Source organism: Heloderma suspectum, chromosome 8, assembly GCF_057233095.1.
Source record: "Heloderma suspectum isolate Gila_16-S chromosome 8, 16-S_ref, whole genome shotgun sequence".
NCBI lineage: Eukaryota > Metazoa > Chordata > Lepidosauria > Squamata > Helodermatidae > Heloderma > Heloderma suspectum.
The window spans coordinates 47,208,789-47,225,215 of NC_139465.1; the positions used below are offsets into that span (position 1 = coordinate 47,208,789).

Genomic DNA, 16,427 nt, shown 5'->3' on the forward strand with positions numbered 1-16,427 from the left:
GGAGTGACTTATTGCCAGCGTCCTTCTCGTTCCAGTTGCACCCATATTCAGGTCACCCTACTCCCAGTGCTTTTGCTTTTTTGTATGTACATCTCCCCCTTCATGGATAACTGCCTTGTTGTGGCGAAGGGGCTTGCATAACTCAGTGAAGCCATAAGCTATGCCGTGCAGGGCCACCCAAGATGGACAGGTCATGGCAGAGAGTTCTGACAAAATGTGGTCCACTGGAGAAGGAAATGGCAACCCACTCCAGAAAACCCCATGGAACGTATCACAAGGCTAAAAGATATGACGCCGGAAGGTGAGCCCCTCAGGTTGGAAGGTGTCCAATATACTACTGGGGAAGAACAGAGGGTATTTCCAAGTAGCGCCAGAAAGAGTGAAGCGGCTGGGCCAAAGCCGAAAGGACACTCAGCTGTGGATGTGTCTAGTGGTGAAAAGAAATTCCGATGCTGTAAAGAACAATATTGTTTAGGAACCTGGAATGTCAGATCAATGAATCAAGGTAAGCTGGAGGTGGTCAAACATGAGATGGCAAGATTGAACATCGACATCTTGGGAATCAGCAAACTAAAATGGACAAGCATGGGTGAATGTAATTCAGGTGACCATCATATCTACTACTGTGGGCAAGAATCCCTTAGAAGAAATGGAGTAGCTCTCATAGTCAGCAAAAGGGTGGGAAAAGCAGTACTGGGGTACAATCTCAAAAATGACAGAATGATCTCAGTATGAATCCAAGGCAAACCAACATCACAGTAATTCAAGTCTATGCCCCAACCACTGAGGCCGAAGAAGCTGAGGTTGATCGGTTCTGTGAAGACCTACACCACCTTCTAGAACTAACACCGAAAAAAGATGTCCTCTTCATCATAGGGGATTGGAATGCTAAAGTAGGAAGTCAAGAAATCACCGGGATAACAGGCAAGCATGGCCTTGGTGTACAAAATGAAGCAGGACAAAGGCTAATAGCATTTTGCCAAGAGAACACGCTGATCATAGCAAACAGTCTTTTCCAACAGCACAAGAGGGGACTCTACACATGGACATCACCAGATGGTCGATATCGAAATCAGATTGATTATGTCCTTTGCAGCCAAAGATGGAGAAACTCTATACAGTCAGTAAAAACAAGACCTGGAGCTGACTGTGGCTCAGATCATGAGCTTCTTGTTGCAAAATTTCGGCTTAAATGGAAGAATGTAGGGAAAACCACTAAACCATTCAGGTATGACCTAAATCATATCCCTGATGAATATACAGTGGAGGTGAGGAATAGATTTAAGGGATTAGACCTGATAGACAGAGTGCCTGAGGAACTATGGACGGAGGTCCGTAACATTGTTCAGGAGGCAGCAACAACATCCATCCCAAAGAAAAGGAAATGCAAGAAAGCCAAGTGGCTGTCTGATGAGGCTTTACAAGTAGCTGACGAAAGAAGGGCAGCGAAAAGCAAGGGAGAAAGGGGAAGATATATCCAACTGAATGCAGAGTTCCAGAGAATAGCAAGGAGAGACAAGGAGGCCTTTTTAAATGAACAATGCAAAGAAATCGAAGAAAACAACAGAATGGGAAAGACTAGAGATCTCTTCAAGAAAATCAGAGCTATCAAGGCAACATTTTGTGCAAAGACGGGCATGATAAAGGACAAAGAAGGCAGGGACCTAACAGACGCAGATGAGATTAAGAAGAGGTGGAAAGAATAGACAGAAGAACTATACAGGAAAGATCTTAATGTCCCTGATAGCCATGCAACAACAACATAGCAAGCAACAGTAAGAACCAGACATGGAACAACTGATTGGTTCCAAATTGGGAACGGAGTACAACAAGGCTGCATATTGTCGCCGTGCTTATTTAACTTATATGCAGAGTACATCATGAGAAACGCTGGGTTGGATGAATCACAGGTTGGAATTAAGATTGCCGGGAGAATTATCAACAACCTCAGATACGCAAATGATACCACCCTAATGACAGAAAGCGAAGAGGATCTAAAGAGCCTCTTGTTGAGGGTGAAAGAAGAGAGTGCAAAAGCTGGTTTGAAATGCAACATTAAAAAAACGAAGATCATGGCATCTGGCCCCATCACTTCCTGGCATATAGAAGGGGAAGAAATGGAAGCAGTGACAGATTTTATTTTCTTGGGCTCCAAGATCACCGCAGACGGTGACTGTAGCCATGAAATTAAAAGACGCTTGCTCCTTGGGAGCAAACCTATGGCAAACCTAGACAGCATAGTAAGAAGCAGAGACCTCACCTTGCCGACAAAGGTCCGTCTAATCAACGCTATGGTTTTCTCAGTAGTAACGTATGGCTGTGAAACCTGGACTATAAGGAAGGCTGAGTGCCGAAGAATTGATGCTTTCGAACTGTGGTGCTGGAGAAGACTCTTACGAGTCCCCTGGACTACAAGGAGGTCAAATCTGTCCATCCTAAAGGAAATCAACCCTGACTGCTCATTGGAAGGACAGATACTGAAGGTGAAGCTCAAATATTTTGGCCACCTAATGCGAAGAGAAAACTCTCTGGATAACACCCTGATGCTGGGAAAGACTGAAGGCAAAAGGAGAAGGGGACGGCAAAGGATGAGATGGCTAGAAAGCATCACTGATGCAATGAATATGGACTTGAGCACGCTCCGGGAGAGAGTGCAGGTCAGGAAGGCCTGGTGTGCTATGGTCCATGGGGTCACGAAGAGTCGGACACAACTGAATGACTGAACAACGTATATCTCAAGGGGAGCTGCGTTCGTCTATTGCAGCAAAAGCAACAAAGACTCTTGTGGCACCTTAAAAGATTTAAGGGCGCAATCCTAGGCATGTTCAGACAGAAACAAATCCTACAGCTCCCAGCATGCCCCAGCCAGCAGTGCTGGCTAGTGCATGCTGGGAGTTGTAGACTTTTTTCTGTCTAAGCATGCCTGTGAGCAGGCCTTAAAACCCTTGACATTTCTTGTAGCGTAAGCTTTCGGGGACTAGCGCCCACCTCCTCAGATGCATGTGCATCTATGGAGACTTGAGAAGCTTCCACCTTTAAAGAATGCCTAAAAATATTTTAAAACAAATAAATAAAATGTACATTAAAACAGGCCAGAATAAATCTGCTAGTCTTCAAGGTGCCACAAAAACTCTTTGTTGTTTTTGATTAAAGACTATCGTTGTGGTTTGTTTTTGTTTTCCTCTTTTTATTAGTAAAATACTATTTTTAAGTAGTTTGGTTAATGGTTTTTATGGCCTTACTGCTGTTTAATTAGTTGATCTTACATCTTGGGACATATGTCTTTGTTTCTCTGATTCCACATGAGTAATCAATTAATATTGATTGTTTTAACTGCAGTTTCACTTGTTGATTTGTTGCTTTATTATTATTGCTCCATCTCGGGGACCAGAAGGGGAGCGTGTGCGCACTTGTGCATGTGTGCACGTGCACATGCATGCGTTATATAAAAGATGGACATGGCTGGCTGGGGGATGCTGGGAATTGTAGTCCAACACTCTTTGTCCTCACTCTCCAGCTTGGTTGTGGAATCCATAGACCATGGGATGCCCAACCTGAGCCCGCTGTTCTCCATCCATCCCCAGAAGGGGAATTTGGGTGCCACTGACCGTCCTACGCAGGTCCAGATCATTTTCCGCTCCAAGAAGGAAGTGAAAGTGGATGACAAGCCTATTCTGCAGTGCCATGTAAGACCGCTGGCAATTGCTGGCCTAAGGAGGTTGTGAGATGCCTCAGTGATGTCCTTTCTCTCCCTGTGCGTGAATGTGAGTTTGCCCATGTACACATGCATGATCTCGTGTATACATAATGCAGGAGCCTGGGTAGGCAGGCAGTGCCATCTAGTCATGAATGTTCCCCCATATTTTTTCTCTGGTTGGATGGTGACCTCCAGAGCTTCCAGACCAAGTGGGGAGGCCCTCACCTTCAGCCCAGCTCTGGTATCTGTGGCTGGATCTTACCCTATTAGGTTTCAAGTGGCCAAATGTCTTGTTACGTCACTTGTATCTCATTCTTCCTTTGAGAAGCTCAGAGTGTGTAACACAGTCTTCCTCAAGCTGGTGCCCCCAAGTTGTGTTGGAGTGCAGTTCTCAGCATCTCCCCCGCCAGCATGCTAACATGAAGCAACACGTCTGGAGGGCACCAGGTTGGAGAAGGCTGGTCCAGCATGAGTTCTTAGTTTCCCATCCAGGTGCTAACATGACTGAATCCTCCTCAGCTGCAGTGATACAGCTGTATCCTGTGCCTGTCGACTGTTCTCTGGCCTTGTCAGCGATAACCTCTTTGGCTGTGTGCGTGAGCGTTCATCCATATGTTCTCTCCCCTACGGTCTGCAAAGAGGAGCACCACACAGGACTGCTGACTGTGGGCCAAAGTGCAGATGATGCTGACACACGGGACACTGGCTTCTTTTTTTTAATGCCGCTGCCCTTGAAAGGTTGCAATCTGCAGCAGCTGAAACGAGGGGCTGTTGCAACTCTGAGCAGCTTGCTTCTCATGTGGCAGCAGCAGGGATCTGAAGGTCAAGTCCAGCTCCCCAACCCATACAGATCCAACCTGGGGGAACAAGTGCTGTGGTGCCCCTTAGGGTCTGGACCCCAGGGTCTGTGGGTGATGCGAGGGGTAAACAACCCTTGCAGAACCCATATCCTGTTTTAGGATTATGTGATTGGCTTGAATGTTTAATCCTCACACATACCACAGTCACCAGGTTCAGAGAACACGACAAGCTGGGTTGCAGCTTGAATATTCAAAATGGCTGCTGACATGTGCTGCAACCCACCGTGGTTTAAATAAGCCACGGTGGGTTGTTTGATGGTGTGAGCAGCTCTCTTGGCAGACACGATGCTCATGTGACACCGTGTTCGGATGATCATGGGGGGAAAAGAAGCCATGGCTTCTTCCCCCACCCTCATGCATGTGACGTGAGCGGCTGCCATTTGCAGAATTACCTGCCATGCAGTGTGGGTTGCTGTGTCATTCGAACCTGGCGTGTGCATGGCGGGGTGGCTTCTTAGCCACACCACAACCCATGGCTTGTAGTAGGGGTTGTAGGGTAGGTAAGAAGCCACCCCCGTCGCACACAGCACCAGGTTTGGACAACACAGCAGCCCACGTGTGCCACAGGGAATTCTGCAAATGGCAGTAGCTCATGCAGAAGGGGAAGGGGCAGAAGACCCCGTGGCTTCTTTCCCCTCCGATCATCCAAACTGGGTCAAGGCGTGCTCCTGAAGAGCTAGTTCAGACAGCCAAACCAACGCAATTGCTGCAGTTCTGGCTGTCACAATGATGTCGTTCCACCAGAGCCCCAGGTGTCTTCATGAGCTTCAAGCATCCCTGGTCACCCTTGGCAATGCTTATGCAAGGCGTGGGTGGCACTGACTGCTCTTCCGTGGCTTCCGCTTGTCTCTCTGGATTCAGCAGGCACTCTGGTCTCAAAGCGGCTGCCCTCAGCAAAGCAAGTGCTCCTTTGAGGGAAGGTGGCCGGGCTATGGACCCGCTCCACTCAGAGCTCCTTGTAAAGTGTATCAGTGTTGGAACAAAGTAGAGTGTGGTTTGCCACGGCTTGAGCTATCATCTTTGAAAGGTTGTTGCAGCGTGTCATGTTCTGGGCAGGTGAGCGTCTAATCCACACCAGCACCATCTACAACTGCCATCTATGTTTGTTCCTGGAGGAACTAACGGAAAGTCCAGCTGTCTGGATTCAGATACGGCCTGTTCCAGCAGAGATAAGCATATGAGAGGTTGTGCAAAGGTTTTAATGCAGGGCCAAACCATTTTCCAACCTAAATCCCACACTGAAGTTGCTATTAGCCCCTCAGCAGAAAAAAAATCGAGGTATAATTCAGGATTTCGGTCAGAAGAGATGGCATGGGGAAAAGTTGAACACGCACACACGCAATACCGCTATTCTGATCAAAATCAAAGCCTGTTGTGGGTACTTTAAAGTGAAGAGGGAAAAAATCTTAGGGAGATCAGAGCACAGTTCTCCTGCATCATGAACAGTTCAACCTTCAAAGCAATGAAAATATTTCTTTATTTCAATTATTTTTATTCTTTTCTTCGGCCAAAAGGGCTCCCAAAGCAGCATACATGACATCAATAAAGACAAAACAGTCCCTGCCCTGCCTGCAATCTAAAACACAATCTAAAACGCACAACACAAAAGGGAAGTGGGATGAGGAGGGAAGACAAAAAGAACGAACTCAGGCTCCAGTTCTTAGAATGACCAGTTTGAACGGAAATAGGAAGAGGAGGAGCCAAATGGAGCTGGTGTCTCAGCAGTGCTGAGAGAGTGGGCCCTGCTCCCCATATCTCCTCTGCTGCAGCCTGGTGGAATTCTGCTGCTAGGTGACAGTGGAGGGAGAGGAAGAGAAATGTAAAGGTGTCATCAGCAGGGTGAGGATTCTAATAGGAACGGCTTGGTGTATCTGCAGATGTCTTGGGAGAGCAAACGGGAGCAAATACACCTGTCAGTCTAACCTCTTGTCCTCAATCTAGGTTATTGAGCCCAACGTTTGCGAGGGAGGGGAGATCATTGCCACCATCCCCATCCGAGTGTCTATGCAGTCCGTGTTCGCTAAGTACAGCATCACCCCTCCATCGCTCATCAACTTTGGGCCACTGGTGAATGGCTCCCGGAAGACCAACAGTTTCACCATTGAGAACAAAGGCGCCCTTGATTTTAAGTTCGGCATCTGCAAGCTAGTCCGAGATGTGGCGATCCCGCTGAGGAAAGGGTGAGAGGAGAAGCTTTTCCTTCTGCAGGGAAAGGCAAAAGAAAAGGCATCAGTGGACCAGGGAAGCCGGGCTCTGTGCTGAGCTGCACAGGTTGCTCAGAGGCGCTGAAGCAAGTGCGCCGCTGCTTCAGGCTGAGGCTCCTGCAGCTGCAAAACGAGGGGAAGCCACATTGGCTCAAGAGATACAGAGAAGTCCTCGCACTCTTGACCCGCATGTTGACTCTTCCTGCGTGCAGTCGTGTGGGAACGTCAGGCTCTGGGGCGAGTGGAGTCCACACAGCCTATCCAACTGTGTTTTGTTTCCATTCCCTCTTGCAGAAACTCTCATATCAAAAACTCCCGTTCCCGCGATTCAGACCTCAGCCGGCAGAATGCTCCCCTGGGCATGGGCAGGCAGAGCAAGCGTGCCGATTCTCTGCAGAAGGATATGAGCATGGTGGCGCAGGTAGGCAGGGGTCTGTCTGTCCGCCGCCCTCCTGGCCCCTGGCTCTGAGGCCTCTTCTGCATTTTGCCCCCCCTCCCCCTGGCAAGAGGGCGGTTGCCTGCTTCCGACACCCACTTGGCCCGGTCACATTGCCCCACACGACCAGCCCTCGCTCTTTCTGCATTCTTCGCTCTTTCTGCATTCTTCGCTCTTTCCACATGCATTGTTTTCTTTAGGGCAAACATGGGAAACCTGGCCTTGACTGTCCTTGTCTGAAAATATGCAAATACAACTTCTCTCTGTGTTTTACACACATGCTGTGCACAAAGGCACACATCCGCACGTACTGTGATGCGTATGCACCCCACAGCTGAGCAGTGAGAAGTCTCGGGGCTACGGTGGGTGCCGTTTCCTCAGAAGGAGGTCACTGGAGACTCACGGTGTTTCGGGGTTTACAGCATTAACGCTCCCGGTATATTCCTTTTCCCCATCAGATTTCTAGGGGAACCCCTCACACCACAGGATTTCCTGCAAAGAGCAAAGTCTGCTCTCTGACTGCTTTTCAGATTTAGTTTCAGCACAGACTAACGTGCAGCTCCACACAGACACCACTCACCTGTCCCCTTGTCTGGTGGGTTGTAGGGAACATGAGTCAGCTCTGCCCATCGCCTCTGCCTTCTTGGCTGTCCCAGCTCTCATTGAAACACATCACCAGGATGTTGCTGGCTATCAACAGGTCTTTTGTCCGCTTTTTAAGAGCCATTGCCTCAGGGCACCCATACTGATGGCTCACAAATAGCTTACACACACCTTGGAGTCAAGAATTACACCCCCTCCCATGACAGGACTGTGCGCACTCACCCACAGAGGCAGGCACATTCCGCCTCTCCCACACACTTCCTTACACAGGGAAGGCCTCCTCCCCAGATGTTCTGCTCAAGTCCTTCAAGAACCCTTGGCTAATGAAGATGGGGCTGGGCATGGCAAACAGGGCAGCCACAGTAACAGGCTCTACAGGGGAAGAAGGGACTGGGGCAGGATTGATTTGAAGCTCCAGGGCTTCCCATGGGTGTCTGATCCAGAACCACTGGTGCAGCAAGACAGAAGCCTGGCTTGATTCGGTGGCAGCTCCAGCAAAGGCCGTCTCTGGGTTGTCCTCCCTCCACAGGCTCGCTTCTCCCTGGGCATGTTCACTGTGTACCCCGGGTTTGGGACCATTGCTCCTGGAGGCCATCAGGTCATCACTGTGGATTGCTTGGCAGATCCACCTGGGAAGTGTGAGGAATACATGATGATCGAGATAACTGACAGAGACCCTGAGGACAACCCCGGTGGAATTCCATACACGCTGGTTGCTGAATCATGCATCCCAGGTAAGCGGCAGCCACAGAATCATCACAGTTGTTCTTCAGTCGTGTCCGACTCTTCATGACCCCATAGACCATAGCACGCCAGGCCTTAAGGTCCCACGCTCTCTCCCAAAGCGTGCTCAAGCCCATATTCATTGCATCAGTGATGCTATCTAGCCATCTCATCCTCTGCCGTCCCCTTCTCATAGAATCATAGAATAGTAGGGTTGGAAGGGGCCTACAAGGCCATCGAGTCCAGCCCCCTGCGCAATGCAGGAACCCAAGCCAGAGCATCCCTGACAAATGGCTGTCCAGCCTCGTCTTGAAGGCCTCCAGTGTGGGAGAGCCCACCACTTCCGCAGGTAATTCTCCTTTTGCCTTCAGTCTTTCCCAGCATCAGGGTCTTTTCAAGGGAGTTTTCTCTTCGCATTAGGTAGCCAAAATATTTGAGCTTCAGCTTCAGTATCTGTCCTTCCAATGAGCAGTAAGGGTTGATTTCCTTTAGGGTGGACTGATTTGACCTCCGTGCAGTCCAGGGGACTCATAAGAGTCTCCTCCAGCACCACAGTTCAAAAGCATCAATTCTTCGGCGCTCAGCCTTCCTTATAGTCCAGCTCTCACAGCCATACATTACTACTGGGAAAACCATAGCTTTGATTAGACGGACCTTTGTCGGCAAGGTGATGTCTCTGCTTCTTACTATGCTGTCTAGGTGTGCCATAGCTTTCCTCCCAATGAGCAAGCGTCTTTTAATTTCATGGCTACAGTCACTGTCTGCGGTGATCTTGGAGCCCAAGAAAATAAAATCTGTCACTGCTTCCATTTCTTCCCCTTCTATATGCCAGGAAGTGATGGGGCCAGATGCCATGATCTTAGTTTTTTTAATGTTGAGTTTCAAACCAGCTTTTGCACTCTTCTCTTTCACCCTCTACAAGAGGCTCTTTAGATCCTCTTCACCTTCTGCCATTAGGGTGGTATCGTCTGCGTATCTGAGGTTGTTGATAATTCTCCAGGCATTCTTAATTCCAACCTGTGATTCATCCAACCCGGCATTTCTCATGATGTACTCTGCATATAAGTTAAATAAGCAGGGCGACAATATGCAGCCTTGTCGTACCCTTTTCCCAATTTGGAACCAATTGGTTGTTCCATGTCTGGTTCTGACTGTTGCTTCTTGACCCTCGTACAGGTTTCTCAGGAGACAGGTCAGGTGGTCTGGTACTCCCATCTCTTTCAGAATTTGCCAGAGTTTGTTGTGATCCACACAATCAAAAGCTTTAGCATAGTCAATGAAAGCAAGAGAATTTCTGGAATTCTCTTGCTTTCTCCATGATCCAGCGAATGTTGGCTATTTGATCTCTAGTTCTTCTGCCTCTTCGAAACCCAGCTTGTACTTCCGGTAGTTCTCTGTTCGCATACTGCTGAAGCCTAGTTTGTAGGATTTTGAGCATCACCTTGCTGGCATGTGAAATGAGCACAATTGTGCGGTAGTTTGAACACTCTTTGGCGTTGCCCTTCTTTGGAATTGGAATGTAAACTGACCTTTTCCAGTCTTGTGGCCACTGTTGAGTGTTCCAAATTTGTTGGCATATTGAGTGCAGCACTTTAACAGCATCATCTTTTAGGATCTTAAATAGCTCAGCTGGAATACTGTCATCTCCAGCAGCTTTGTTGTTACTAATGCTTCCTAAGGCCCACTTGACTTCACTCTCGAGGATGTCCGGCTCAAGTTCAGTGACCGCACTATCATGGCTATCAGGGACATTCAGATCTTTCCTGTATAGTTCTTCTGTGTATTCTTTCCACCTCTTTTTAATCTCATCTGCTTCTGTTAGGTCCTTGCTTTCTTTGTCCTTTATCATGCCCGTCTTTGCACAAAATGTTCCCTTGAGATCTCCGATTTTCTTGAAGAGATCTCTAGTCTTTCCCATTCTATTGTTTTCCTTGATTTCTTTGCATTGTTCATTTAAGAAGGCCTTCTTGTCTCTCCTTGCTATTCTCTGGAACTCTGCAATCAGTTGGGTATATCTTCCCCTTTCTCCCTTGCTTTTCGCTGCCCTTCTTTCGTCAGCTACTTGTAAAGCCTCCTCAGACAGCCACTTTGCTTTCTTGCATTTCTTTTTCTTTGGGATGGATGTCGTTGCTGCCTCCTGAACAATGTTATGGACCTCCGTCCATAGTTCCTCAGGCACTCTGTCTGTCAGGTCTGATCCCGTAAATCTATTCCTCACCTCCACTGTATATTCATAAGGGATATGATTTAGGTTTAGTGGTTTTCCCTACATTCTTCCATTTAAACCGAAATTTTGCAACAAGAAGCTCATGATCTGAGCCACAGTCAGCTCCAGGTCTTGTTTTTACTGACTGTATAGAGCTTCTCCATCTTTGGCTGCAAAGGACATAATCAATCTGATTTCAATATTGACCATCTGGTGATGTCCATGTGTAGAGTCGCCTCTTGTGCTGTTGGAAAAGAGTGTTTGCTATGATCAGCGTGTTCTCTTGGCAAAACGCTATTAGCCTTTGTCCTGCTTCATTTTGTACACCAAGGCCATGCTTGCCTGTTATCCCGGTGATTTCTTGACTTCCTACTTTAGCATTCCAATCCCCTATGATGAAGAGGACATCTTTTTTTGGTGTTAGTTCTAGAAGGTGTTGTAGGTCTTCATAGAACCGATCAACCTCGGCTTCTTCAGCCTCAGTGGTTGGGGCATAGACTTGAATTACTGTGATGTTGAATGGTTTGCCTTGGATTCATACTGAGATCATTCTGTCATTTTTGAGATTGTACCCCAGTACTGCTTTTCCCACCCTTTTGTTGACTATGAGAGCTACTCCATTTCTTCTAAGGGATTCTTGCCCACAGTAGTAGATACGATGGTCACCTGAATTAAATTCGCCCATGCTTGTTCATTTTAGTTCGCTGATTCCCAAGATGTCGATGTTCAATCTTGCCATCTCATGTTTGACCACCTCCAGCTTACCTTGATTCATTGATCTGATATTCCAGGTTCCTAAACAATATTGTTCTTTACAGCATTGGATTTTCTTTTCACCACCAGACACATCTACAGCTGAGTGTCCTTTCGGCTTTGGCCCAGCCCCTTCACTCTTTCTGGCGCTACTTGGAAATACCCTCTGTTCTTCCCCAGTAGTATATTGGACACCTTCCGACCTGAGGGGCTCATCTTCTGGCATCATCTCTTTTAGCCTTGTGATACATTCCATGGGGTTTTCTTGGCAAGAATACTGGAGTGGGTTGCCATTTCCTTCTCCAGTGGACCACATTTTGTCAGAACTCTCCACCATGACCTGTCCATCTTGCGTGGCCCTGCACGGCATAGCTTATGGCTTCACTGAGTTACGCAAGCCCCTTCGCCACAACAAGGCAGTGATCCATGAAGGGATCACTTCTGTGAATCATCACAGTAGGAAGGGACATCCTGAGCCCTTTCCCTCCTGCCCGCCATCCACAGAGTAGGATTTCATTATGCCTGATAAACAACCTGTGATATTATTTAAAGGTACAATCCTCCTTCCCCTGAAGGCCTACTGTGCTAAGGCATGATTCAGAACACAGGTGGGGAGAAGGTCAGTTGGGATCTACTGGGAGATCTTTGGGGGGGTTGCACTGGATCGTCAAGTTTTTCTGACCCAGTTGTTTAACTGTAGCCACAGCACAATCACTCTGCCTGCGCTAAATTAAACTGCTGAAATGAAGAGAGCTTGGCGTAATTAGGAGTGGAGTTTTGTCTGGAAGGACCGCGAGCCCCACTAAGTTCTGGATGCAAAACACATTTCTGGGCCCAGAATTCTGTAATTCTAAGTGTATATTTTTTGCACCAGCCCCCTTCACCCCATCTGGCCACAGTTTCTGATTCTTAATTTGGTGGTCTGCCAGTGCCCACCAGCCCTTGTGATCCTGCTCCCCTCCGCCTCTCTCCTGCAGTCCAACTCATGGTCCAGGGGATGGCGAGCTGTTAGGTGTCTCCCCCTCCCTCGCCTGCCATTACCTTTGCTGCATCCCCACTAGTCGGACAGTGGAGCGCATGCAGACCTAAAGGCGTCGGGAGCGGGGGGGGGGATGGAGGACGTCCCAGGAGACGGAGAATCCTCCCATCAGGACTCCTGGAGACAGACAGCTGAGGTGAGTAACCTGAGCCCCCCTCTCCATTAGCCCCCACTTTCACTGACATGCGTGAGTCAGCCAGGGCCGTTTCCTTTGGTCCCTTGAGCCTGGATGTTGAGAGATGGTGCCCCCCCCCGCTGTTTCTGCTGCTGTTTCTCCTAGGCTTTGTGACTGACAATGTGGGGACCATTTTTGAGGAGCATCGGGTCTGCAACAGCAGCAGCCTTAGTCAGGTGCTGAAGACAATCAGCTGTGAGGGTGTGTTTGTGATGGATGAGAACAAGTTTATCTTCAACAATGTCCTAGTCGGTCACCAGGCAGCCGCCCGTTTCAAGATCTGCAATGCCGGCCGAATCCCCTGCGATGTCGCTCTTGCCACAAAGCCCATCTCTGCCAAGGTGAGGAAGGGGAACAAGGTGCCCATGCCATTGTTTTTGGGCTGTCCCATAGATTGTGATTCAAGATTGGCTCTATTCAGCCCCATAAAGGGCCAGGTAACTTGGTGGCACAGAATCATGTCAGCAGTTGAGGAAGTACAATAGGCAGAAAAGCGTACAGTGGACAGAAGAATAGGGAAGGCTTTCTTAGCTGCTCCTCCGACCATACGAAAATGTCTCCTTTGCTAAATAAGTGCTTGGCCAGGGTCTTCTCCTAGCAGCATTTGCTGCACTTAACAGAACAGCTTACTCCCAAGGCTTCCCATGCAGCCAAGGAAGGCTGATCGTTTAGTCAGGAAATATTATCTCCATCTCCATGTATAATTGAGAGGGGGGCTTCATACAGTTTGTCGGGGGAGGTTCTTCAAGCTTCACTGCCTGTGTGGCTGTTTCCTCAGTCCACAGTTCGAATTAGTGACATCTTTGAGCTCCACCCGGTGCGGATGTGCATTGCCAGCCGTTCCCATGCCTTTGTGACTCTGACCTTCTCGCCACAGACCATGCAAAACTACCAGTGTATTTTTGAGGCGTCCATTGATGCATTGCCCAGGTAATTCCATCATGGCTGATGGAGAGAGCACAACTCTGGTCAGGTCTTTTAGATGCGTGCACAACACCGATGCTTTCTCTCGGCTCTCACTTTCAGTTTGGCTGCCAAATCAAGAAGTTTATCATTTGAGGTCACTGGGGACGGCAACCTTCCTCGGATCACCATTGTGCGACCTGTGCTCCACAACAAGAAAGGGAACCCACTTCTCCTCTTCAGGAGACTCCTCTTGGGACATACCGAAGCTCTCCCTCTTGTCCTCAAGAACAGTGGCAGTATACTGGTCCAGGTAGTGAACTGAACAACAAGGGCGTCAACAGCAGCTGCAAGCAAGTGCCGCTTCCTTGTGGAGGGAAGGCCACCCAGCAGCGTTGTGGTGGGGCATGATGCTCTCCCTGGGACCCCTGTGTGCTCTGTGCACATTGTGCTGCATGGGGGCTCCATCATTCCAGTCGCCCAGTTGTCATGTTTTCCTGTGATCACAGAATAGTAGGGTTGGAAGGGGCCTACAAGGCCTCTACCTGCACGAGCATGCAGGTAGAGGGGCACCCTAGTTGGGGCCAAGAGGGCAGAAGCTCAATGGGAGTCTTGAGGAAACGTAACAGGGCTGAGGTAACCCATTGAGTGCTGACTGAGGAACATGGCTGTAAAACAGCCTTCCCCTCCCTGGTGCTCTCCTGATGTGTTGGACTACAGCTTCCATCAGCCCCCAGCCAGCATGGCCATTGGTTGGGGGAGAGAGTTGGGGGAGAGAGTTTGTGGAGAGTTTAATCATAGTGGAGGCTGTAGGGTGACAAAGGTTGCCCTAAAAGCATTTGAGTGTTGAGAACTTATGGGGCAAATTGCTGGGCAAAGTTCTGCTTATATTGCAGTATTCCGAGATGCCATCTGGATCTCAGTGTTTTCCCAGGACTCACTCCTGTGTCGCTGTTCTTGTGTTGTTCCTCTCCTCAGCTGTACCTCGATGTGTCAGATGAAAATTCCGCTTTCACTCTGAAACCCAGGCCCACCACCCGGTGCATTTATGTGTCTTCTCAGAATGAGGACAGTGAATCGAGCGAGGGAGGTAAATGCCACACAGCTGCTATTGCAAGAGTGCGGTCAGTATCTGCAGGACTGTGTGCTCTGGCCCTAGCATCTTTTACCCACTAGCTCAGGGCACAGTGTTATCACAAGCCCAGACAATGCACTAGGTCTGCCGAGAAACAGTGGAAGGGATCTCAAGTAAAAAGCTGCGGCATTCTTTGAAAGGGACACAGCCTCTTAGTCTATGGGACCCGCAAGGGAGGAATTCCTTTCTAGACCAGTAGTGTTCATTTTGCCTCTTTCCCATGTGCCTTCACAGTCAAGAAACCTCACACAGCCTCCCTAGTCTTGCACAATGGGGAACTGGCAGAATTTGATGTGGTTTTCCAACCCAGCCTGCCCCAGCATATGGAAGGGCTGATCCACCTCTCTATTGTGGACAACCAGTACGAGGAGACCAGCATCCAGATGGTAGGCGAGGGCTACCAGGCAGACGTCACCCTGGACAACATCCACAGCTTGGTGACAGGGGGCGATGTGGAGAACGCTGAGGGACACCTGGAGGAGAGAACGGCAGAGGGTGAGAGAAAGCAGGGGAGCTGGGGGGGGGGGCAGTTGCAGCAGTGTCTCTGTGTCTGGGAACCCAGTCTTGCCCCATTCTCGTCCAGAAAGACTTGATTCGCCTGGAGAGCTGGGTCAAGGCCTGGGTAAAGACTGCTAGTCCTTGGAAACCCACTATGGCAATACCTCTATTATAACCAAGTGAAATGTCTCAAAGTTCATATCATGTATTTAATTTCTAGACCACCCAATAGCTAAAGCAATCTGGGCAGTTCACAAAAATTATAACCCAGAAAATTGTGGGCAAGGTTTCTAGTTCTCCAGAACTCTTCTTCAGGGTGGATATTAACAAAACAACAAAAGACAGGGATGCAGGGGAAGTTAAGGAAGATGTCAGAACTCAGAAGTCAGCAGTTCAAAATCCTCCAACATCATGCTTTGCTTTTTTGTTCCCTCCTCACACACACACACACACACACACACACACACACTGCCCCCATTTTGCTTAACATCTAGCCTGAAGAATTGTTCTGGAGAACTCAAAAACTTCCTAACTATTTTGAGATATTTGACCTGGATCTAATAAGATACTGTGATTTTGGGATTGTTTTCCCTGGATAGACCAATGTCACTACCTAGATCATTTGAGGGCTGAAAGAAACACTTGCTCCTATATCAGTCTTACCCAATCTGGTTTCTGCCTGGCCACAAGCAGATGTTTAGGACTATAACTCCCATCATCCCTAACCATTGGCCATGCTGGCTGGGGCTTATGGGAGTGGTAGGAGTGGTAGTAAACTATCAGAAGATGCCAGGTTGGGAAAGGCTACCCTAAATGGATCCTTATCTTACTAAGGGGTCCTCTCATGGAACTCAGTTTTCTTGAAGAGCCCATTTGTAGCCCCCTCTTGAAATGGCTGTCCCTCACCATGTATGGTTTTTTATTCCATTTTCCCTCACTAGACATATTATTTGGGGCGTGCATTCCCTTGCCTTTAGCAGCACCACCACCAAGAGGTCCTGATGCAGCACTGAGGATGGTGGTGAATGATTATGGATGTCCCTGGTCCTAGAAATGCTAATGCCTGCCTGTGCTTTTTCTCACAGCTTGCTCTTTCTCACCATCCACTTCCCAGAGTGGTTCTGGCAATATTGTGTTCCCAGTACCTTTCTTACACCTGTTCTTAAGATGGGTGCCTGATTATTCTCAAGATATG

The 16,427-nt window shown here is 48.5% G+C and overlaps 1 protein-coding gene across 1 annotated transcript in view; it reads left to right on the forward strand.

Moving 5' to 3' along the window:
* Nucleotides 1-16,427, forward strand: part of HYDIN (HYDIN axonemal central pair apparatus protein) — a 337,764-nt gene that overhangs the window by 264,374 nt on the left and 56,963 nt on the right. The window contains exons 56-64 of the mRNA XM_084812324.1: nucleotides 3,518-3,686; nucleotides 6,499-6,737; nucleotides 7,056-7,182; nucleotides 8,330-8,534; nucleotides 12,802-13,037; nucleotides 13,475-13,626; nucleotides 13,723-13,912; nucleotides 14,578-14,689; nucleotides 14,969-15,229. Of these exons, the coding sequence (XP_084668450.1) occupies nucleotides 3,518-3,686; nucleotides 6,499-6,737; nucleotides 7,056-7,182; nucleotides 8,330-8,534; nucleotides 12,802-13,037; nucleotides 13,475-13,626; nucleotides 13,723-13,912; nucleotides 14,578-14,689; nucleotides 14,969-15,229 (1,691 nt within the window). The remainder of the gene's footprint in view (nucleotides 1-3,517; nucleotides 3,687-6,498; nucleotides 6,738-7,055; nucleotides 7,183-8,329; nucleotides 8,535-12,801; nucleotides 13,038-13,474; nucleotides 13,627-13,722; nucleotides 13,913-14,577; nucleotides 14,690-14,968; nucleotides 15,230-16,427) is intronic.